Source organism: Rhinatrema bivittatum, chromosome 9, assembly GCF_901001135.1.
Source record: "Rhinatrema bivittatum chromosome 9, aRhiBiv1.1, whole genome shotgun sequence".
NCBI classification, from domain to species: domain Eukaryota; kingdom Metazoa; phylum Chordata; class Amphibia; order Gymnophiona; family Rhinatrematidae; genus Rhinatrema; species Rhinatrema bivittatum.
Window position 1 is genome coordinate 2,650,208 of NC_042623.1, and position 20,424 is coordinate 2,670,631.

A 20,424-nucleotide genomic window follows, 5' to 3' on the forward strand; every position below is an offset into this window, starting at 1 on the left:
TATACCGTCCTTATTGGTTGTTTTTCTTTTCCCCTGCCGTTGAAGCAGAGAGCTATGCTGGAAATGCGTGATGTATCAGTCTTTCTCCCATGCCGTTGAAGCAGAGAGCCATGCTGGATATGCATCGAAAGTGAAGTATCAGGCACATTTGGTTTGGGGTAGTAACCGCCGTAACAAGCCAGCTACTCCCCGCTTTGTGAGTGCGAACCCTTTTTTCTTCTCCCCTGCCGTTGAAGCAGGGAGCTCTGCTGGATGTGTGAAGTATCAGTTTTTCTTCAGCCCTGCCGTTGAAGCAGAGAACTATGCTGGATATGCATTGAAAGTGAAGTATCAGGCTTATTTGGTTTGGGGTAGTAACCGCCGTAACAAGCCAGCTACTCCCCTCTTTGTGAGTGCAAATCCTTTTTTCCATATTTCCTCTTGCTGTTGAAGCTTAGAGTGATGTTGGAGTCACAGTAACCATGTATATGTTTATTGAATAAGGGTATTGTCTCCAGGCAGTAGCCATCATTCTGGCGAGTCCCCCACTCTTCATTGGCGGCCTCTTGAATTTATGGATCCACAGTGTTTATCCCACGCCTCTTTGAAGTCCTTCACAGTTCTGGTCTTCACCACTTCCTCTGGAAGGTCATTCCAGGCATCCACCACCCTCTCCGTGAAGAAATACTTCCTGACGTTGGTTCTGAATCTTCCTCCCTGGAGCTTCAAATCGTGACCCCTGGTTCTGCTGATTTTTTTCCTACGGAAAAGGTTTGTCGTTGTCTTTGGATCATTAAAACCTTTCAAGTATCTGAAAGTCTGTATCATATCACCTCTGCTCCTCCTTTCCTCCAGGGTGTACATATTTAGATGGTAGGAGCAATGGACGGCCGGTGCCATCTTGTCTCCTACCATGTGACAGGGGCCGACCAATGGCACCGGTACCTCTGTGACATAGTAAGGGCAAAGGCTATCGGCGCCATTTTGAATACTGGCAGCCGACGGCCTGAGTGCAGGAGAATGCTCCAGGACCCCTGCTGGACCACCAGGGACTTTTGGAAAGTCTTGGGGGGGCCAGGAGGGTGGGGGGTTGTAGTTAATTAAATTTAAAGGGTTGGGATGGGGTTTTTTTTTTAACTTTAATGGGAAACGAATACCATACGTAACCAATGGACAAATCGGGGTCCCCTGAAAACGGATGTAATGGATTTGGGTCCCGAAGAATACGCATATTGAATCGAATGTGCCTTAAAGTGTTGTGATGAAAAGTGGAATATCAAGTTACATATAAATGAATCAATAATCAAAACTATATTTGTTGTTTTGTATAGGACTGGTGCAAGGTTGTTAGGTTTCCTAGTGAACCTTCAATCCTATCTCACCTGTTATCAGCCCAGCACAGCATCCCCCTTTCTAACACACCCAATGTACACCCGTCTCATTCTCTGCAAACCCCTTGCCAGTGTCCCTCCAGTATCTTTCCTCTCTTTCCTCCGCCATCTTCCTCTTCCTCTCCTTCACTCCCAGCATTACTACATTCACCTTTTTGCAATGTCGCATCCTCTCTTTCTACACGCCTACCTGACCAAATCTTCTTGCTCTCTCTACATCCACAACTCCCTCACCCACCCAGATTTCTCTCTGTCTCTAGGCCCACATTTAATGACCACCATCCATTACCTTCTCTCTTGTACCTTAAAAGTTGGTAGATGGCACCTGAAGCTTTCTGGGGGTTTTGCACTACAAAAAAGCTTGGTGTCCTAGGAAACCACCGAGATTCACGTAATTGAAGAACCGACCCTGCAGATATGGTCAGCAGTCCAGGGGAACACGGGAATATGAAGAGGGAGAGGGAGAGTAGGCAGAGGGACAGAAAGAGTAGCATGGAGGACTGTGGTGGGATGGTGGTAGCTAGTCCCGTGGCTAAGGCAAATTCTGAAGCAAACTGGAGTGCATTAACTGAAGCACATAGCGTCCCCTAGTGAAGATAAGAGTTAGATATCTACATATCTATTACATAAATGGCAAAGATTTTATAAAGCATGCGGTATATCAAGTACAATAACAAACATATTTATAAAAATGAATGCACACTGCACCCTACAATGCAAAATAAAGTCGTGCCTCAGGTCACTATCTGTAATTTATTTATTTATTTATTTAAAAACTTTTTTTATACCGGCATTCGTAGGACACATCATGTCGGTTTACAAATAACTGAGAAAGGAAAGGAAATTACAATGAACAGGGGAGGGGTTAACTGGGTGATATACAAAGTAGAGGAGAGGAGAGTCAAACAGGCAGCGTTACAAAAGAACCAGTATACAAGGTTAATTGGCATGTGCACTTGGGATATTTAGTATATGAAACTTATTTACAGTAGGGCATGGGCAGGTGCACGTAGGAACGATTAAAGGGGGGGGGTAGTGGGAACCGGGTACAAACGGTGATAGTTTTCAGGGAGAAGTTGATGGTGGCGTGGGGGATTAGGCAAAGGAGAGAGGAGAGGTAGAGAGAGGTGGGAGAAGGGGGAATGGGAGAAAGGTAGTGGGCTAGGTTGGGATTGAGGTGGTTCAGGAGGACATTGGTTAGGATTGGGTGGAATTGTAATGATATCTTACCGATAATTATGATTTTTCGTGATAACTTTGTTCAGTGCACATGAGCAGAATAAATGATAAAGGAATGCCTTTATTTTTGCTGCAGTATTTTCTAGAAGCCGAGTAGAAAGTTAGGATTTAAAGAGGAGATGCACTGATTGAAGGGTGAAATTGCTTGTTTGGATGATAATACCCCCATGCCACTCCGGCACAAATCGCCCCCAGGTTACAGAGGAGCTGCCTCAGCGTCCGCACCAGGCAGATCCAACTCCTCTGCAGGATTTCTTGAATAATGGATGAGGTTTTTATCTCCTCAGGACATGAACTCCAGCCGCTGTGATCACATGACCGCTTGCCAACTAGGAAACATTGCAGCTTCAGGGTACAACTCAAAGGCTGTTTATGATCAGGTTTTTCATACATAAGCAACAGCGATGGGACTGAATATTTTATAATGTTCATATTGGTGTAATGTACACCGTGGATATTAGTCCAAAAGACTCCATAAAAAGAAAATACTGCAGGTTCTGGCAATGAAGGGGAAATGTTCTCCCCTTGGTTGTGTGGTGGGAGGAAGGAGCCCAGGTCCCAGTGACAATTCACATGCAGGATCGCAGGTTTCCCCTACATCCACCAGGAAAACCGTCTAATTATTGAAACTCTGAAGCAAATCTGCCGTTCTAGTTAAACCACAGATGTTCTCCGCTCAAGGTGGATTCTGACACGAAATGCAGATTTTTATTGGAAGTAATTTCACGAATTCATCTTTAAAGCAGACTCGTTTTGATCCAGGAGTTTGTTGAAGTAGGTGCAAGAGATTTCCCCCGCCCCCCAACAGTGCCATCTCACCAATACAGACATCATTTTCTCAGGCTTCAAGGTGGAAGCATTTACTCCGAAGGCCAATTATTCATTGCCTGTCGAGTTACATTTTAATTTTCACTAGTGAAAAGCTATGCAACCCCGGCACGGGAATTCCTCTGCTGCACTGACAGCAGTTTGCAGGCTGGCTGGGCTCTTCTGTGCTTCATCAGGATCATCTCTCCCAGAGTGCACCTCCCGCTTTACACAGGGTACGTGGAGTCAGATCTCATTCTATCAAATTTACTGCTCATGCCTTTCTTAATACTTGTATTTTGTCAGAGAACGCTACTTTCTGAAGTTCCTAAGGTGTAATATCTACTGGCAACATATCAAGGTGACACAATAACATGTTAACATAGGAAGTGATGGCAGATAAAGACCAACATGGTCCATGCAGTCTGTCCTGCAAGGTGCTCAGGGCTGTAACTGCTGCTCTGGGCAGGAGAGTAAGGAGACCCCCATCCAAACTGCAAAAGCAGGGGATAACCAGACCTCACCTTCCCCGGGAGATCCATTTAATCTCAATACAAGGGAAACAATTTCTGGATCTTTCTGCCACATTCCTTGATCACTGATTGGTTCACCCTGCACTCCACAGAAGCCAGGGCAGGGTCTCCAAATGGCTTTATTCAGCGCATATATCAAGAGGCGTAAACCCCATTCGGTGCTGGAAGATGCCCGAGTCTGCTGATCCCCCTTCCTTCTGAAAATGTTAGGACTTTGTAGGGGATTCCTGGAGGCAGGGGCTTGGATACCAGACTTTCTGTGAGAGGGGCTACCTCAGGAGTGGCCAACTGATTCTCAAGCACCACCAACAGCTCTGGTTTTCAGGACATCTGCAATGAATATACCTGAGATTAATTTGCATGCCCTGCCTCTATTAGATATTTATTCCAGTTTATATTCTGCCAATTACATCACGTCAAGGCAGATTACATCTTTCACACTCAATTCCATATACATAAAATACTAAAAACAAAAAACCTTTATTAATATACACATTAGACAAACCCTTAGAACAAAAATAAATGTCCCATTTGTAACACCCTTCCTTAAATTTCCAAAGACTCTGCATATACCCAGGGGAAAAGAAATGCCTTTACTTGTTTTCTAAACTTTAAATAATCTCTTTCCTTAGGTACTACTGCGGGCAATGAATTCCACAACGCAGGGCCTGCCAAGGAAAAAGCTGATGTGAAACAAAAAGGAGAAGTGAATGGAGTAGCAATGGGATTTACCAATTCATCTCTTCATTAGGTTCTTCCAAAATCAATGCTTTATGTGCCGTGGTCAAAACTTTAAAACAAACTCTTTCATTTACTGGTAAGCAGGGTCATTTTTTCCGATGTGGAGTCAACACAGACCCCCATGGTAAACCCAAAATAACACACATAGCAGCATTTTGCAGCACTTCCAGCACATTAATAAGCTTTGGCAGCCCTAAATAAATAGATTAGGACATCAGTCTGTGCTACTATTCTAAAATCTTCAGTGGATATCATCCTTTTCAATGGAGAGATCGTTTTTAATTTAAAAAAGAGACTCTGGCAACATTAGCAATTTGAGCTTTCAATGAAAGACCAGAATCTAATCTAATCCTTAAATTGTGTACCTGACTTTGAACCTCCACAGGGAATCCAAATAAAATACCATGATCAGATAAAACCGGAGGAACTGATCCACCTAACCATGTTACAATTGTTCTCCATGATTGAAGACCATCCCATGAGGCTCCAACCAGTTATTAATTTCCTTCACCCCCCTGTTTTAAATCAAGCAAAGGGATTTCCCTTTGCATACACTACAGATAGAAAACTGCACATGGTCTGCATAAAGTTTAATTACAAAGCCTAAAGCCTCTAACAAACGGGTCGATACAGAAAAACCCGCGGGAGAGCTGGCGAGCGCCCGCTCTCCTGGGCGCGCAATTCAGAAAAAAAAATATGTAAATGAGGGCCCGCGGTAAAAGGAGGCGCTAGGGACAGTAGAGCGTCCCTAGCGCCTCCATTTTGACAGAAGCGCAGCTGTCAGCGGGTTTGACAGCCGACGCTCAATTTTACCGGCATCGGTTCTCGAACCCGCTGACAGCCATGGGTTCAGAAAACGGACGCCGGCAAAATTGAGCGTCCAGTTTTCGACCCGCGGGCAGATTTTTAATTTTTTACTTTTTTTATTTTTTTTTTTTACTTTTGTGGCCTCCGATTTAATATCACTATGATATTAAATTGGAGGGTGTACAGGAAAGCAGTATTTACTGCTTTCCTGTACACTTTCCCGGTGCCGGCTGAAATTAAATCCTGCCTTTGGCAGGCGCTAATTTCTGAAAGTAAAATGTGCGGCTTGGCTGCACATTTTACTTTTTGTATCGCACGGGAATAACTAATAGGCCCATCAACATGCATTTGCATGTTGCGGGTGCTATTAGTTTAGGGGAGGTTGGCTGCGCGTTTTCCATGCGCTGTTACCCCTTACTGTATATGCGGGAAAAATAGCGCGTGGAAAACGCGCGGCCAAACAGGGGCTAACAGTGCGCTCGGCCTGAGCGCACTTTACTGTATCGGCCAGAAAGTCTTCATTTCAGACAGATTTATCCTGAAAATGAAACCTGTTTGTGATCCTTGAGAACTAGAGCTGGCAAACCCCGGGTTAGAAATTGAGGAGCAGATTTAAGTTTTAGAAATTAAAAGTCATACATGCAAAAAGTCCTGAAGTTATTTTTTGCTTGTGGTGTTTTAAAATATCACAGCCTTTGTGCAATACTTCGTTTGCTTCAACTTCTGGAGAGGAAAAAAGGCCACAGAAAAAAACCATGCCAGCAAACGTTTGCATGAAAATCACCAGGGGACTTCTGCCCAAATCTTAAATTGTAACGTTTCAAATAAATGCCCCACAGAACGTTTTGCTTAAACAACTTTTCCCCATCTAGAAGTGGAAGGAAGAGTAAGAGACTCTTTCAAAACTTCCTTGCAGCTCTTTGTACTTTCAAATGCTCTACTTTTTTCTAGAAACTGAAATCTGGTCCTGGATCGGAGAGGTCTTTCTTACTGCAACATCTAGATTTGTAAATCAGTAAAAATGTGCTGGTGGGCCAATGCAGAAGGAAAGGTGGCAGAGTCTCAAGGATTAGGATCTGCAGCAGCAGGGCTGCCTGGTCAGTCAGGGCCAGGGTCCAGGACAGGAGAATCTCCTAAATCATTTGTACTAACTGGAAGCACAATCACTGCCAGACCACGGGCCCGACACTACCCATTGAGGGCTAATCAGTAAATGAGGCAAAGGTGATAGTGAGTTTCAACCAGCAGAAGATTAAATTAAACATTAAATAAAGCAGACAAGATAAAAGCAACAATCAACCTGCACAGAATGGATATTTCTACGGGACTATAATTTTACTAAATAAGAGTTCAAAGCATGTTACAGCAATCTAAGGTTGACATTCCTAGAGGTCCATATTCAGCTCCACTTAGCCAGATAAGTTTACACTTAACTGATTAAGTGGCACATTTTAAATATTCGGCCACGATCAGCAGCCACCACTTAGCAGTTGGAGAGGAATGGGAGTAACGAGGAGGAGTTGAGTTAGCGGAATAAGTTATCCAGCTATAGACCTTTCCTACTTATCCGGCTAACTTTAGGATATCAGGATATATTCAGCGGTGCGGCCATGCCACTGAACATGTAGACTAATTTAGCAGGATACGTTTGTCTGGCCAACTTACTAAGTGCACAGCTGCTTTATATGAATCTCCTAGTCTTTAGGTGACATTTATAGTCTTACAGCACAACAAACAAGGCAAAATTTATTAAAGAATAATAAATAGTTAGAAGCTGGACCTATGGTCCTATAACAAGGCTGTGGCCTACCTCAGCAACAAGCAGGTCAATATTTGATAAGCTGGAGAGCAAAGTCATTGGGTAACTTCAGATGAATATTTAGTGGCACTTATCCGGGTAAAAATGCCACTGAATATACTCAGTTTAAGTTGCTTGGATAAAATTACCCAGGCAACTTTGCCACTCACTAACTTACTGGCTTACTGAATATTCAAAAAATGCCCATCTCTTCCCCCCTGGAAGTCCCCAAGATAAAAATAGTGTAGCAGGCCAAGTGCCCAATCCACCCTCTCCAGTCCCCAAGATAAAAATAGTGTAGCGAGCAGAGTGCTCGATCCAACCCACTGCAACCTCCAAGATAGAAATCTTGCAGCAGGTAAGCACCTGATCCACCCCCTTCCATACCAAACCATGATAATTTGCCAATCACCACCTCCTCATCCCCAAAGGTGCCCGTGAAACCGAGCAGGAGGCGGCTCTTACCTCCTCCTCCTGGGATGAATATTAGGCGTCAATAGCTCTGTCAGCTGCCAGCATTTAGTATTCATTTATTCACTTCACTTGTGGGGAAGCAGTAGGTACTTACATAGCCAGAAATTCCATTTGCTTTTGGTTTTTTTGTTATTTTTTTCATATTTTGTTTTCATGTCTTTTTAAAATTCATTTTCAGCAACATATTGAAAACAATGCACACTATTTTCAAGTAGCTTGCACTATTTACAATATTTTGCTGAAAACCAAAACTAAAATTTCCGTTTTTGGGGGACCAAATTCATTTTGTTCAATACAAAATAATACCGGCTTATCTATCCCATTTTTCATTTTTATTTCAAAAGAATGCACATTTCAATGAAGCAACCAATCCCGTTCTCGGCTCCCTGTCAAGGAAGCAACCAATCCCATTCTCGGCTCCCTCTCAAGGAAGCAGCCAATCCCGTTCTCGGCTCCCTGTCAAGGAAGCAGCCAATCCCGTTCACTGCTCCCTGTCAAGGAAGAAGCCAATCCCGTTCACGGCTCCCTGTCAAGGAAGCAGCCAATCCCGTTCATAGCTCCCTGTCAAGGAAGCAGCCAATCCCGTTCACGGCTCCCTGTCAAGGAAGCAGCCAATCCCGTTCACGGCTCCCTCTCAAGGAAGCAGCCAATCCCATTCACGGCTCCCAGTCAAGGAAGCAGCCAATCCCCATGCAGTACTGAGTTCTGAAGAGAGGTGACTGCTTCACCCTGGAGTGAAGTAAGTGAATGGATTTTATTTATTTACTTATATGCTGCCTACCCCAAGGGCCCCAGGCAGCGCACAAGATAAACATATACAAACCAAAAATTAAACAAACAAGGAAAAAAGACAAACGTCCTTCCTCATCCTGCCATGTAACTGTTAACCCAGTTTGGAAGGCAAACACTTTCACGGTCAGCTAAACACAGGCCAGCTCCTATAGACGGACCTATAGAAAAGCCAGATGTTCTTTTAAAGGTCTATTGGCAGTCACTCAGCCGCAACTCTTGCGGAAGCGTTCTTCCAAAGAATCGGAGCCGTGATGGAAAATGCACGCTCTCGAGTCGGCAAACCTAGCCTGGCGCATAATGGAATGTCCGGCAAACCTCTGAGAGGCGCGTAAACATCTCCCAGGGGCAAAACGTTGGCCAAACGTTTGCTAATTGTTGGAAGCTGTCAGAATTTGGCACTTAGGCCTAGATTTTCTAGGACACCACGGCATCGTGAATCGTGCAGTACCGGGGGGGTGAAGCGGGGGGCGGGCCTGTGATAGCCGGCAGCGATCGTATCTCTGCGCTGTGATCACTGGCGGCTTTCGCACCCAATAGCGCCATCGTAAAAGGTGGCGCTATTGGGCGTGAAATTGGAAGCGAAAAGGCTCCTTAGCTTTTCGCCGTCCACGCTGTCTTTGCTGTGTCCGCCCCGGTGCCGCCCCGACTCCTCCGACCTTTCACGTGCAATCGCTTTGAAAACTGACCCCCTTAGTGTTCAGTCCAGGGGGAGGAGGCGAGAGCCTTCCCTCCTCCTCCTGGGCTTTAAGGACACCTCTGGGGGGGGGGGGAGGGGGTAGATTTGACTATTTATTTTCTTTTTTGGTAAAGGAGGGGGGTAGATTGGATGCTTAGCCCCCTACATTCCTCTTTTATCTTTTGGGCCAGAGGGAGGAAACATTGCACACTCAGTCACTGTTTATCTTTATCTATCTATCTTTATTTATTTATTTATATGTATTATTTGGGGAACTGTAGGAGAGCAAATACTCTGAAAAGAGTTAGCTGGATGCCGTTATCTGGTTAGTGCTTTAGCTGGAAAAACCTAAGGTGATGTCCCCAGGATACCCCGGGCAAGGGCTGGTGGTGAATAGCAAATCACAGAACGTTTTTACACAAAACTCAAGTACTTACATCATCTTTCGCATTGTAGTAAATAATGTCATTAGTCTGTGAAACAGAAAGAAAAATCATTGTTAATTTGGCAATGACACCGCAAACCAAAATGGTTTCTGGCTGAAAACATTCATCATATAATGTATAATTTAGGATTGTCTCAATGGATCGGCCTAAGAACCGAGAAGTATGTTAGATTTAGCACCTCTTTTCCTGAAAGTTTATTAAAAGTGTATATCAACTACTGAAAAAACACACACTGCGCTGAAAACAAGCAGCAAATCGCTAACAAACATTTTATTGATATCATTAATTTTGAAGTTATGAAAAATTCACCATGGAAAGTAATGGCACGTGTCAAAAGAAAGAAATCAGAGCAAATGGCAGAAGGATAATTCATCAGCCCTCGAAGAGCGAGCGTTATTAAGTATTTATCACACACGTCTGTCTTCATATCCATTGCAAAACGGCTGCTTTGCAGGGTCCCAGATTTCCAGCTCTTGCAGGCTCCTTACCTCAGTCTACAGGACGGGTTGTGTATTTCCTTCTTTCACCCAGTGCCCAGCTCTAGCCCTCAGTCCCTTCAGACAGAAATGTCTTGCTTTTTCCGTGTTTAGGACTGGGAGTAATTTAAATTGCAATTCATTGTGATTTTTTTTATTTTTCTCTTATCATCCTTAGAAAATGTTTTAGATTGAGGTGTGAGATTAAAGGTATAACATTCCTTTGGTATAGAATAAAGAGTCAATTGTGTGGATCTTTGGCGTAAGTTGTGAATGATTTGGAAATCCATCTTTTTTCCAATGTACATTATGATGAAAATTGATGTGATCTAACCAGAGCAAGCAGTACAGAAATATTTTAAAAATAATAAATAAATAGCCTCAATTAGCTGAAGTAGCACACAGGCGTGCTCATAACCAGGGCACCAGGCCCAGAGCCATCCCCGCTCTGTCAGCACTAGAATGGACCCAGAACCAATATAAATGACAGAGACTTTGGCTCGCTTTGCAACACGTATGGCCGCACCTTTATTAACAATAACAATAATTAAAAGTGCTGATTCTACACCTCCCACCACTCCCTCATTGTGAAGGTTCTGTGCTGGCCAAATTCCACAGAGTTATTAACAGGACCACTAATGCATTGCACCCTTAACAGTGGCGGTAACCAGCCCCATGCTGTGGATCACAAGGCTTTACACGTGGGATGTCAAGTCAAAATTACAGCTCATACTCTGTGGTTATAGGCACTGCTGGGTAATCCCAGCAAGCAGTGCTTCATAAGGAACATGAGAAGTTGCCATACTGAGTCAGAACGCAGATGCATCAATCCCAGTATCCTGTTTCCAACAGTGACCAATCCAGGTCACAAGTGCCTGGCAAGAGCCTGCTATCACGCAGTGATCAGTACTGCATATTTCTGAGTCTTCTTGGTTAGTAACAGCTTATTAACTTCGCCAGGAATTTATCCAAGCCTTTTTTTAAACCTAGCTATGCTAACTGCTTAACCTCATCCTCCGTAAATGAATTCCAGAGCTTAATTATGTGTTGAGTGAAAAAGAATGCTCTCAGATTTGTACTAATTTATTTATTTATTTGACACATTTTTATACCGATATTAGTGGGGACATCATATCGGTTTACATCATAACTAAAGATTGGAAATGTACAAAGATCAGGTAATGGGGGGAGGGCTCACATAGGAACAAATAGAGAGGAGATGCAAGAGGAACAATATGAGTAAACAACAGCACAGTGGCGTGGCAGAATAGTGGGGGGGGGGGGCAGGGGGAGGCATTGTTGGGGTAAGCTTGCTTGAAGAGCCAAGTTTTTACGTTGGTCCTGAACTTGGAAGAGCAGGTCTCAAGCCAGAGGTTGGGGGGTAATGAGTTCCAGAGTGTGGGTCCAGCAATTGAGAGGGCTCGATCTCTCGTGGAGGTGAGGTGTGCCTTTTTTAGGGAAGGCACATGGAGGGTCCCATTGTTGGAGGCTCTGGTGGAGTGGTTAGATCGTATAGGACGGAAGGGTTCATCAAGCCAATTTGAGTTGTGAGAGTGTATGGATTTGTGAATCACTGTCAGGGTTTTGAAAAGGATATGTGAGGGGATCGGGAGCCAGTGCAAGTTTTTCAGATTAGGGGTGATGTGGTCATATTTACAGGCGTTGACAATGGTTCTCTCTACAGCATTCTGTAGCATTTGGAGTGGCTTTAAGGAGAAGTAGGGGAGACCTAGGAAGAGTGCATTACAGTTGTCCATTTTTTATGAGAGGGTAGCTTGAATGACGGTGCGGAAATCAGCAGCGTGAAGTAGTGGTTTTAGTTTTTTCATCACATTGAGTTTGAAAAAACCTTCCTTAGGGATGAGGTTGATGTGTTTTTTTAGGTTCAGTTGTTGGTCAAGTTTGCAAGTGTGGGTTTGGGAGGAGAGTGTGGTGAGATAAGGAGCAATTCTGTTTTGGAAGCGTTTAATAGGGATGTGAATCGTTTTTTGACGATTTAAAATATCGTCCGATATATTTTAAATCGTCAAAAAATCGTTAGGGCCACGATACAATACCAATTCTCCCGATTTATCGTTAAAAAATCGTAAATCGGGGGAAGGGGGAGGGCAGGAAAACCGGCACACTAAAACCCCCTAAAACCCACCCCCGACCCTTTAAATTAAATCCCCCACCCTCCCGAACCCCCCCCCCCCAATGCTTTAAATTACCTGGGGATCTGGCGGTGGTCCAGAACGGCGGCGGTTCGGAACGGCCCCCTCAATAGAATCGTGTTGTCTTCAGCCGGCGCCATTTTTCAAAATGGCCGCCGCAAAATGGCGGCGGCCATAGACAAAAACGATTCGACGGAGGATGTCGTTCCGGACCCCCGCTGGACTTTTGGCAAGTCTTGTGGGGGTCAGGAGGCCCCCCCAAGCTGGCCAAAAGTTTCCTGGGAGTCCAGCGGGGTTCCGGGAGCGATTTCTTGCCGCGAATCGTTTTCGTACGGAAAATGGCGCCGGCAGGAGATCGACTGCAGGAGGTCGTTCAGCGGGGGTTCCGGACCACCGCTGAACGACCTCCTGCACTCGATCTCCTGCCGGCGCCATTTTCCATACGAAAACGATTGGCGGCAAGAAATCGCTCCCGGAACCCCGCTGAACTCCCAGGAAACTTTTGGCCAGCTTGGGGGGGGCCTCCTGACCCCCACAAGACTTGCCAAAAGTCCAGCGGTGGTCCGGAATGACCTCCTCCGTCGAATTGTTTTTGTCTATGGCCGCCGCCATTTTGTGGCGGCCATTTTGAAAAATGGTGCCGGCTGAAGACAACACGATTCTATTGAGGGGACCGTTCCGGACCGCCGCCGTTCTGGACCACCGCCGGATCCCCAGGTAATTTAAAACATTTGGGGGGGGTTCGGGAGGGTGGGGGATTTAATTTAAAGGGTCGGGGTGGGTTTTAGGGGGGTTTAGTGTGCCGGCTCACGATTTTAACGATTTTTCACGATAGTTTACACACCCAAACGGCAACAATACGATTCCCTCCCCCTCCCAGCCGAAATCGATCGTTAAGACGATCGAGGACACGATTCACATCTCTAGCATTTAAGGCAAGGTGAAGGTTGGTGAGGAGTGTATTGATGGAGTCGAGGCAGTTTCTCCAGAAATCCAGGGCGTTAGTCAGGGAGTCCTGAATAGGTATGATGATTTGCACATCATCGGCATAATAATAAATAAGTAAATAATTGTGTGACTTACTCGGGATGTGCAGCAGGGACGGATACGTTTGATTCGGTATTCGTATTCATCGGGACCCAAATCTGTTACATCCGTTTTGGGGGGACCCGATTCGTCAATTAGTTACGTATGGTATTTGTTACCCATTAAAGTTTTAAAAAAAAAAAAAAAACCCATCCCAAGCCTTTAAATTTAATTAACTACAACCCCCCCCCCCCCCCCCCCGTCCTGACCCCCCCCCCCCAGACTTGCCAGAAGTCCCTGGTGGTCCAGCGGGGGACCTGGAGCATTCTCCTGCACTTGGGCCGTCGGCTGCCAGTATTCAAAATGGCGCCAATAGCCTTTGCCCGTACTATGTCACAGGGGCTACTGGTGCCATTGGTCGGCCCCTGTCACAAGGCAGGACCAATGGACAGCCGGTGCCATCTTGTGCTTCCTTGCACCATCGTCTCATCCACGCATTGAGACTCCGGAGCTCTGCCTGCCTCTGGGGACCTGCACATGGAACAGGGAGCATTTCAGAGAATGCTACCCTGGAGGTTCTGGATTTAATCTTTCTACCTAAGAGCCTAAATTTGTCTTCTAGAACCTCCCTCCCACATTTTCCTATGTCGTTGGTGCCCACATGTACCACGACAGCCGGCTCCTCCCAAACCCTGTCTAAAATCCTATCTAGGTGACACATGAGGTTCGCTTCCTTAGCACCAGGCTCGCAAGTTACCAGGTGATCCTCACATCCACCAGCCACTCAGCTGTCTACATTCCTAATAGTCTCCTTGAAAATGCCCCCACGTTTTCCAATATTTTTGTAAATGTGACATTTTTTGAAAAAAAAAAAAAAAAAAAAGTGCCTTTGGCAGCCATGGTTGGGCTTCTCCAGGCCAAAAAACGAACCTACATTTATGAACTTTTTCTGTAAACCACTTAGAAATGTTAAATGGTCTAGAAATGTTTTTTAAGTAAAATAAAGAAATAATTCAGTCGTACCTGTAAATGATACTAATCACACTAGAGGACGGCAGCAAAGTGACCTCACTTCAGCCTGGTTCCACGGCCTCCGGTAGACAGTGCCACAAGCTGAGTGGGAGTGAGTGGGGGCTGGAGGCCACTTTTAAACCTAGGAAGGGATCTGGCCCTGGCTCTGGCGCTGGACTGGCTCCAAATGGGTCCTGGTACTAGTCTTGTTTGAGGCAAGTCCCGGTGCTGGGCCAGCAGTGTTTGTGGCCTGGGAAGGCCCAGCCATGGACATAATTCAGTTTTGTATTTTTTTCATTTTTAATATTTTTCTCCGTTTGGCAAATGAAGTGAATAAAAAAACAAAAAACATTAACCTAAAAAAAAATGTATCCCTTTCAAAATGAAAAAAATAAAGTGAACTGAATATTTTGCCCCTGCGCACTCCTCCGTGTGTGCTTTTAGCAATATTGAGAAAGGGCATTTTTAGAGAGCTCATTCTATCTCATAAGAACATAAGAACATAAGAACATGCCATACTGGGTCAGACCAAGGGTCCATCAAGCCCAGCATCCTGTCTCCAACAGTGGCCAATCCATACCACAAGAACCTGGCAAGTACCCAAAACTAAGTCTATTCCATGTAACCATTGCTAATGGCAGAGGCTATTCTCTAAGTGAACTTAATAGCAGGTAATGGACTTCTCCTCCAAGAACTTATCCAATCCTTTTTTAAACACAGATCTTATATGTTTTCTGTCCCCATCTTTCACCTCCACAACATTCTGTTTCCTATCCCTCCATCTTTCTGCCGGGCATAGATCACAAGTCTGTACAATGCTACCAAACTTCTTTTATTTACTAACATGAAAATATTGAGTAACTCATCGTTTTGTAAATATGAAGGTCTACATCTGTGTCAAGAGAAGATCAATATCAGCATGCACAATCTTCCTGAAGCTTGTGAGTAACCAAGCTGCTGGGCACGTCCAAGCCCTTCTTACTTCTCACCAATGAAAACAGTGCAAGAATTGAAAAAAAGAACTTATGACGTGTACACAAACCAAAAAAATTCTTTCATCGATTGCTTTTGATTTCATTAAAATTTCCAGTGTGATTGATTATACCTCAGGAGGAAAAGACCTCAGAACCGAGCATGCATTGTTTATATAAACACAGAGACATGCTTTAGGTAACTCAATGATAGGTCAAAAACTCCATAATCTTATTATTACAAAAAAATGTTATGTTGTTTTTTTCTATTTTTATTTAATTGTTTAAATTTAAAAAGACTGGTCTTGATGCAATATACTTTTGGGTTCAAGAATATTTGCCTGCCAACATGGGCCAGGGTTTCACTGTCATAGCTGCTTCAGGGCAGTATAATATTTAATATTTAAGACTTCAGCACATCTTATTGTCGGAGCCGTCTGCTCTCTGAGTCAGACCAAAAAGGCAACTTTTAAAAGCCCTGCACGTGCCAAAATCGGGAGACATGCGCAGAAGTCAGGCCGGCACGCACCAAATGGATTTTAAAAGCCGCCCATGGACGTGCATATCTCCCACTGCGTGCTTTAAGTAAAAGGTGTTTAAAAAGGGGTGGAGCATGGGTATGGTCTGGGCGGGGCATGGGCGGATCAGGATCTGGCCAAGAAATGTGTGCGTAAATACTTACGCATCCTTGTGCGCACTGGGGTCCCCTGCTGCATAAATTTACTTCTGCTACGGATAGCATGTAAGTACTAAAACAAAAAAATCTAGGCACACCAGAGGGATTGTAAGGGACGGGGCGAAGAGAAGCTACTAAACTAGGGAGGCTGGGAAGTCCTTTCCTTTAACTGGGTGAACTGGGAACAAACTGGGCGAGCTTGCTATGGTGTCAGCACGCGTCCCTTGTAAAATTCCCCCACTTATGTGGTAGACGCGGCATTTGTATGCACGTGTGCATCCACTGAAAACTGCGCGCACATGTGCACGCGTCTAGACTATTTTAGAACATATGCAGATATACCCGGATGGACTCATCTCTGGACGTGTGTGTCCACGCGCCCGTTTACAAGTTACCATCAAAGATCCATCAGGGTCAGCATCCTGCTCTGGAAGTGCTGGGTCACAAGTATCCAGCAGATCCCAAAGAACAGGTGCAATTCTTTATTGCTCAGCACCAAAGATACGCTGTGGCTTTCCAAAGTCTGCCTGACCAGCAATGGTGTCTGGACTGCAAAATTTCACTCAAGGAGTGGGGAATGCTACCATCTTTAAAAGAATGTTCCTGTAGTTTTTCTGCTGATCTGCAATTAAATATTATCATCTTTTCAGGAAGACTGTATTTTGTCTTATCACTGGATAATTTACCAGCTACAGTAAATGACATGTTTTTGGTGTGTTATTACAGTTTTCTCTACAGTTGCTTCTGCATCTAGTGTGTCTGTAGTTATGTGCTTCCAGCATATGTGCCTAGTGAGAGCAGAAGTACCAGGCCGAGAGCATGATGGGCTACTACCATGATCCATGCTGAAGATTAACTTTAAAATAAGGTATCGGTAGGTTAGAGGGTAAAAGTAGGGATGGGAAGGAGGAGAGACGGCTTGGAAAGATAAAACACAGCAAAACAATAAATTGGTTCAGTTCATATCTATTTATTTATTTATTTATTGATTGATTTTTTTTTATATACCGCGGCACGTATAGATATACATCACCTCGGTTTACAGTAAACAATAAATTAGCAAAAGGCTTTACATAATAGGTTCTTCCAAGTTCAGATCAACAACACATTATCAGAAAAAATCAATCTCAAAACAGGAGTACCGCAGGGATCAGCCCTGTCTGCAATCCTCTTTAACATATACATGTTGCCCTTATGCCATCTGCTTGCAGGACTAGGAATCATACATTACATTTATGCAGACGATATTCAACTAATTCTACCAATAGAGAACACATTAGAGAAAATGTTAAACCTAGCTAACATGTACCTAGACATTATAAAACAACTGCTAAACCAAATGGAACTTGTGATTAATATTGAAAAAACAGAATTTCTACACTTAGAATGGAAAAATATTGAAATCATCCAAACTCCAATAATCTTCAAAGACAACCAGAAAATTGAACTAGCTGAAAAAGTACGAAATCTTGGAATAATAATGGACCCTGAAATCAATCTAAGGCAGCACATATCACTAAAAGTAAAAGAAGGCTATGCAAAACTCATGATACTCAGAAAACTAAAACCATTACTAACACTAAATGATTTCAGAACAGTACTGCAGACACTAGTTTTCTCCAGCACTCACTACTGTAATACCCTTCTACTAGGACTCCCGAACACAACATTAAGACCACTTCAAATACTTCAAAACACAGCAGCTAGAATACTAACTGGAAAAAGGAGGAGGGACCATATAACTGAAACCCTGGCGGAATTACATTCGCTACCCATTGAACACAGAATTAAATACAAAGCCCTATGTATCATACATAAACTAATCCATGGTGAAAAATCAGACTGGCTAAACACAGCATTGCGAGTACACGTCCCACACAGAAACCTTTGATCAGCAAATAAAGCACTCTTAACCATTCCTTCAGTAAAGACAGCAAGACTAACCCAAGTGATAGAAAGGGCCTTATCTTTAGCAAGCCCTACGCTATGGAAAACAATGCCTCTAGAGATCAGATTACAAAGAGATCTCAAAACATTTAAGAAAAGCTTAAAAACATGGCTTTTTAAACAAGCATTTTATAAAGAGACTGGAGAATAGAAAATATACAGGAATAGGCGAAAGAGCACCAACACACAGCACTATTCTAAGAATGTGCAGTAAAATAGTCTATGAACTCTATATCACATTAAACATAATTGTAACACTATGAATATGAATTTTACCCGTGAACAGTACCTTATAAGTACACCTGGTCATGACCTACTTCACCAAACAATTGATTGTCTTTAACAATATACGGGCGGATTTTAAAAGCCCTGTTCACGTAAATCCGGGCGGATTTACGTGAGCAGGGCCTTGCGCGCCGGCGCGCCTATTTTCCATAGGCCGCCGGCGCGCGCAGAGCCCCAGGACGCGCGTAGGTCCCGGGGTTTTTCAAAGGGGGCGTGTCGGGGGCTTGTCCGGATGATGCGGCGTTTCGGGGGCGGGGCGTGGCATTTCGGGGGCAGGACCGGGGGCGTGGTGCCGGCCTGGGGGCGTGGTCCAGGCCTCCGGACCAGCCCCCGGGTTGGAAGACGGTGCGCCAGCAGTCTGCTGGCGCGCGTAGATTTACGTCTGCTTCTCGCAGGCGTAAATCTAGGGACAAAGGTAAGGGGAGGGTTTAGATAGGGCCGGGGGGGTGGGTTAGGTAGAGGAAGGGAGGGAACGGAGGCAGGCTGCGCGGCTCGGCGCGCACAGGCTGCCCAAAATCGGCAGCCTTGCGCGCGCCGATCCAGGATTTTAGAGGATACGCGCTGTTACGGCTGTGGCTGCTGTGCTACCGCCTCACCACCAGGGGTCCCTCTAGTGCTGGCTTTCCTGACAGGCCCAGTCCATCTCCTATGTCCACTCTATGCTCTGGGTGTGCCCTCTTAACCCTGCCTGACAGTTGCCTCGGTGCTTCGGCATCGAGCTCACCTGGGCTCCCTGCTCTAGCCTGCCTTGCGTGGCCTTCGGGCCTATCCTTGCCTTGCGCGGCCTTCGGGCCTATCCTTGCCTTGCCTTGCCTTGCGCGGCCTTCGGGCCTATCCTTGCCTTGCCTTGCGCGGCCTTCGGGCCTATCCTTGCCTTGCCTTGCCTTGCGTGGCCTTCGGATTGGGTTACACAGTTGCCTGTGGCCTCTCCTGATCCAGGTCCTCCGTGACTACGGCTCCTGCTTGTCGTCAGCCTGCCTTGACTCCGGTCCGTGACTCCGACTCCTGCTTGTCGTCAGCCTGCCTTGACTCCGGTCCGTGACTCCGACTCCTGCTTGTCTTCAGCCTGCCTTGACTCCGGTCCGTGACTCTGACTCCTGCTTGTCTTCAGCCTGCCTTGACTCCGGTCCGTGACTCCGACTCCTGCTTGTCTTTGGCCTGCAGATTGTGCTTTACAGTTGTCTGTAACCTTGCCGGTCCAGGTCCTCCATGTTTCCTGATGTCTGCCTAGACGTGTTTCCTGATGTCTGCCTTGACGTGTGCCTGTTGTCTGCTCCTGTTCCTGCCGGCCGAAAGGGCTTCGGATGTGAGTATCCCAGCATCGGAGTTCCTGTTCGCCTGGGTCTTCCCCGCGCCCTCCTTCTCAGCGTGGTCCGCGACCAGCCTTCCTAGGCTGTGTAGGGCGCGTTTGGGACAGGGTGGTCCGCGACTCAGTCCCACGGGTGGGCTGAGTAGGGCGCCCTGATGGACAGTGCAATGTTCCCGTCCAGCCTTGTCTTCAGTGTCTGCTTCAGCCCTTGTCCGGATGTCTACCTGTCTCTGCCTTGACCTGGTTCCTGAGCCTTCTGTCCTGTTGGGCCCTGGAGTGGCCAACAGGAGGGATTCGTCCCACGGGCTCTTGAGCTTCTGCCAGCCGAGGGGGCTTCGGATGTGAGTATCCCAGCATCGGAGTTCCTGCTCGCCTGGGCCTTTCCTGTGTCTCGCTTCAGCCCTTGACCTGATGTCTCCGTCTTGCTTCAGCCTGCTTCTGCCCCGAGAGGGGTCCGAGCCTGCCTCATCGCCCCGAGAGGGGTCCGAGCCTGCTTCATCGCCCCGAGAGGGGTCCGAGCCTGCTACAATGCCCCGAGAGGGGTCCGAGCCTGCTTCATCGCCCCGAGAGGGGTCCGAGCCTGCTACAACGCCCCGAGAGGGGTCCGAGCCTGCTTCATCGCCCCGAGAGGGGTCCGAGCCTGCTTCATCGCTCCGAGAGGGGTCCGAGCCTGCTACAATGCCCCGAGAGGGGTCCGAGCCTGCTTCATCGCCCCGAGAGGGGTCCGAGCCTGTTACAACGCCCCGAGAGGGGTCCGAGCCTGCTTCAACGCCCCGAGAGGGGTCCGAGCCTGCTACAATTGCCCGAGTAGGATCCGAGCCTGCTGTACTGGCCCAGCTGGCCGCCCCTGGAGGGGTCTGTACCGGTCTTGATGCCGACCTTGGAAG

General features: G+C 46.0%; 1 protein-coding gene across 10 annotated transcripts in view; it reads right to left on the minus strand.

Annotated features, from left to right (window-relative positions):
• Positions 1 to 20,424, minus strand: part of CACNA2D1 (calcium voltage-gated channel auxiliary subunit alpha2delta 1) — a 1,026,983-nt gene that overhangs the window by 591,362 nt on the left and 415,197 nt on the right. For 9 of the 10 annotated variants that reach the window (XM_029615085.1, XM_029615090.1, XM_029615095.1 and 6 more), the window contains exon 5: positions 9,675 to 9,710. The exons of the other annotated variant lie outside the window; for it this stretch is intronic. In XM_029615085.1, the coding sequence (XP_029470945.1) occupies positions 9,675 to 9,710 (36 nt within the window). The remainder of the gene's footprint in view (positions 1 to 9,674; positions 9,711 to 20,424) is intronic. 10 annotated transcript variants of the gene reach the window in all.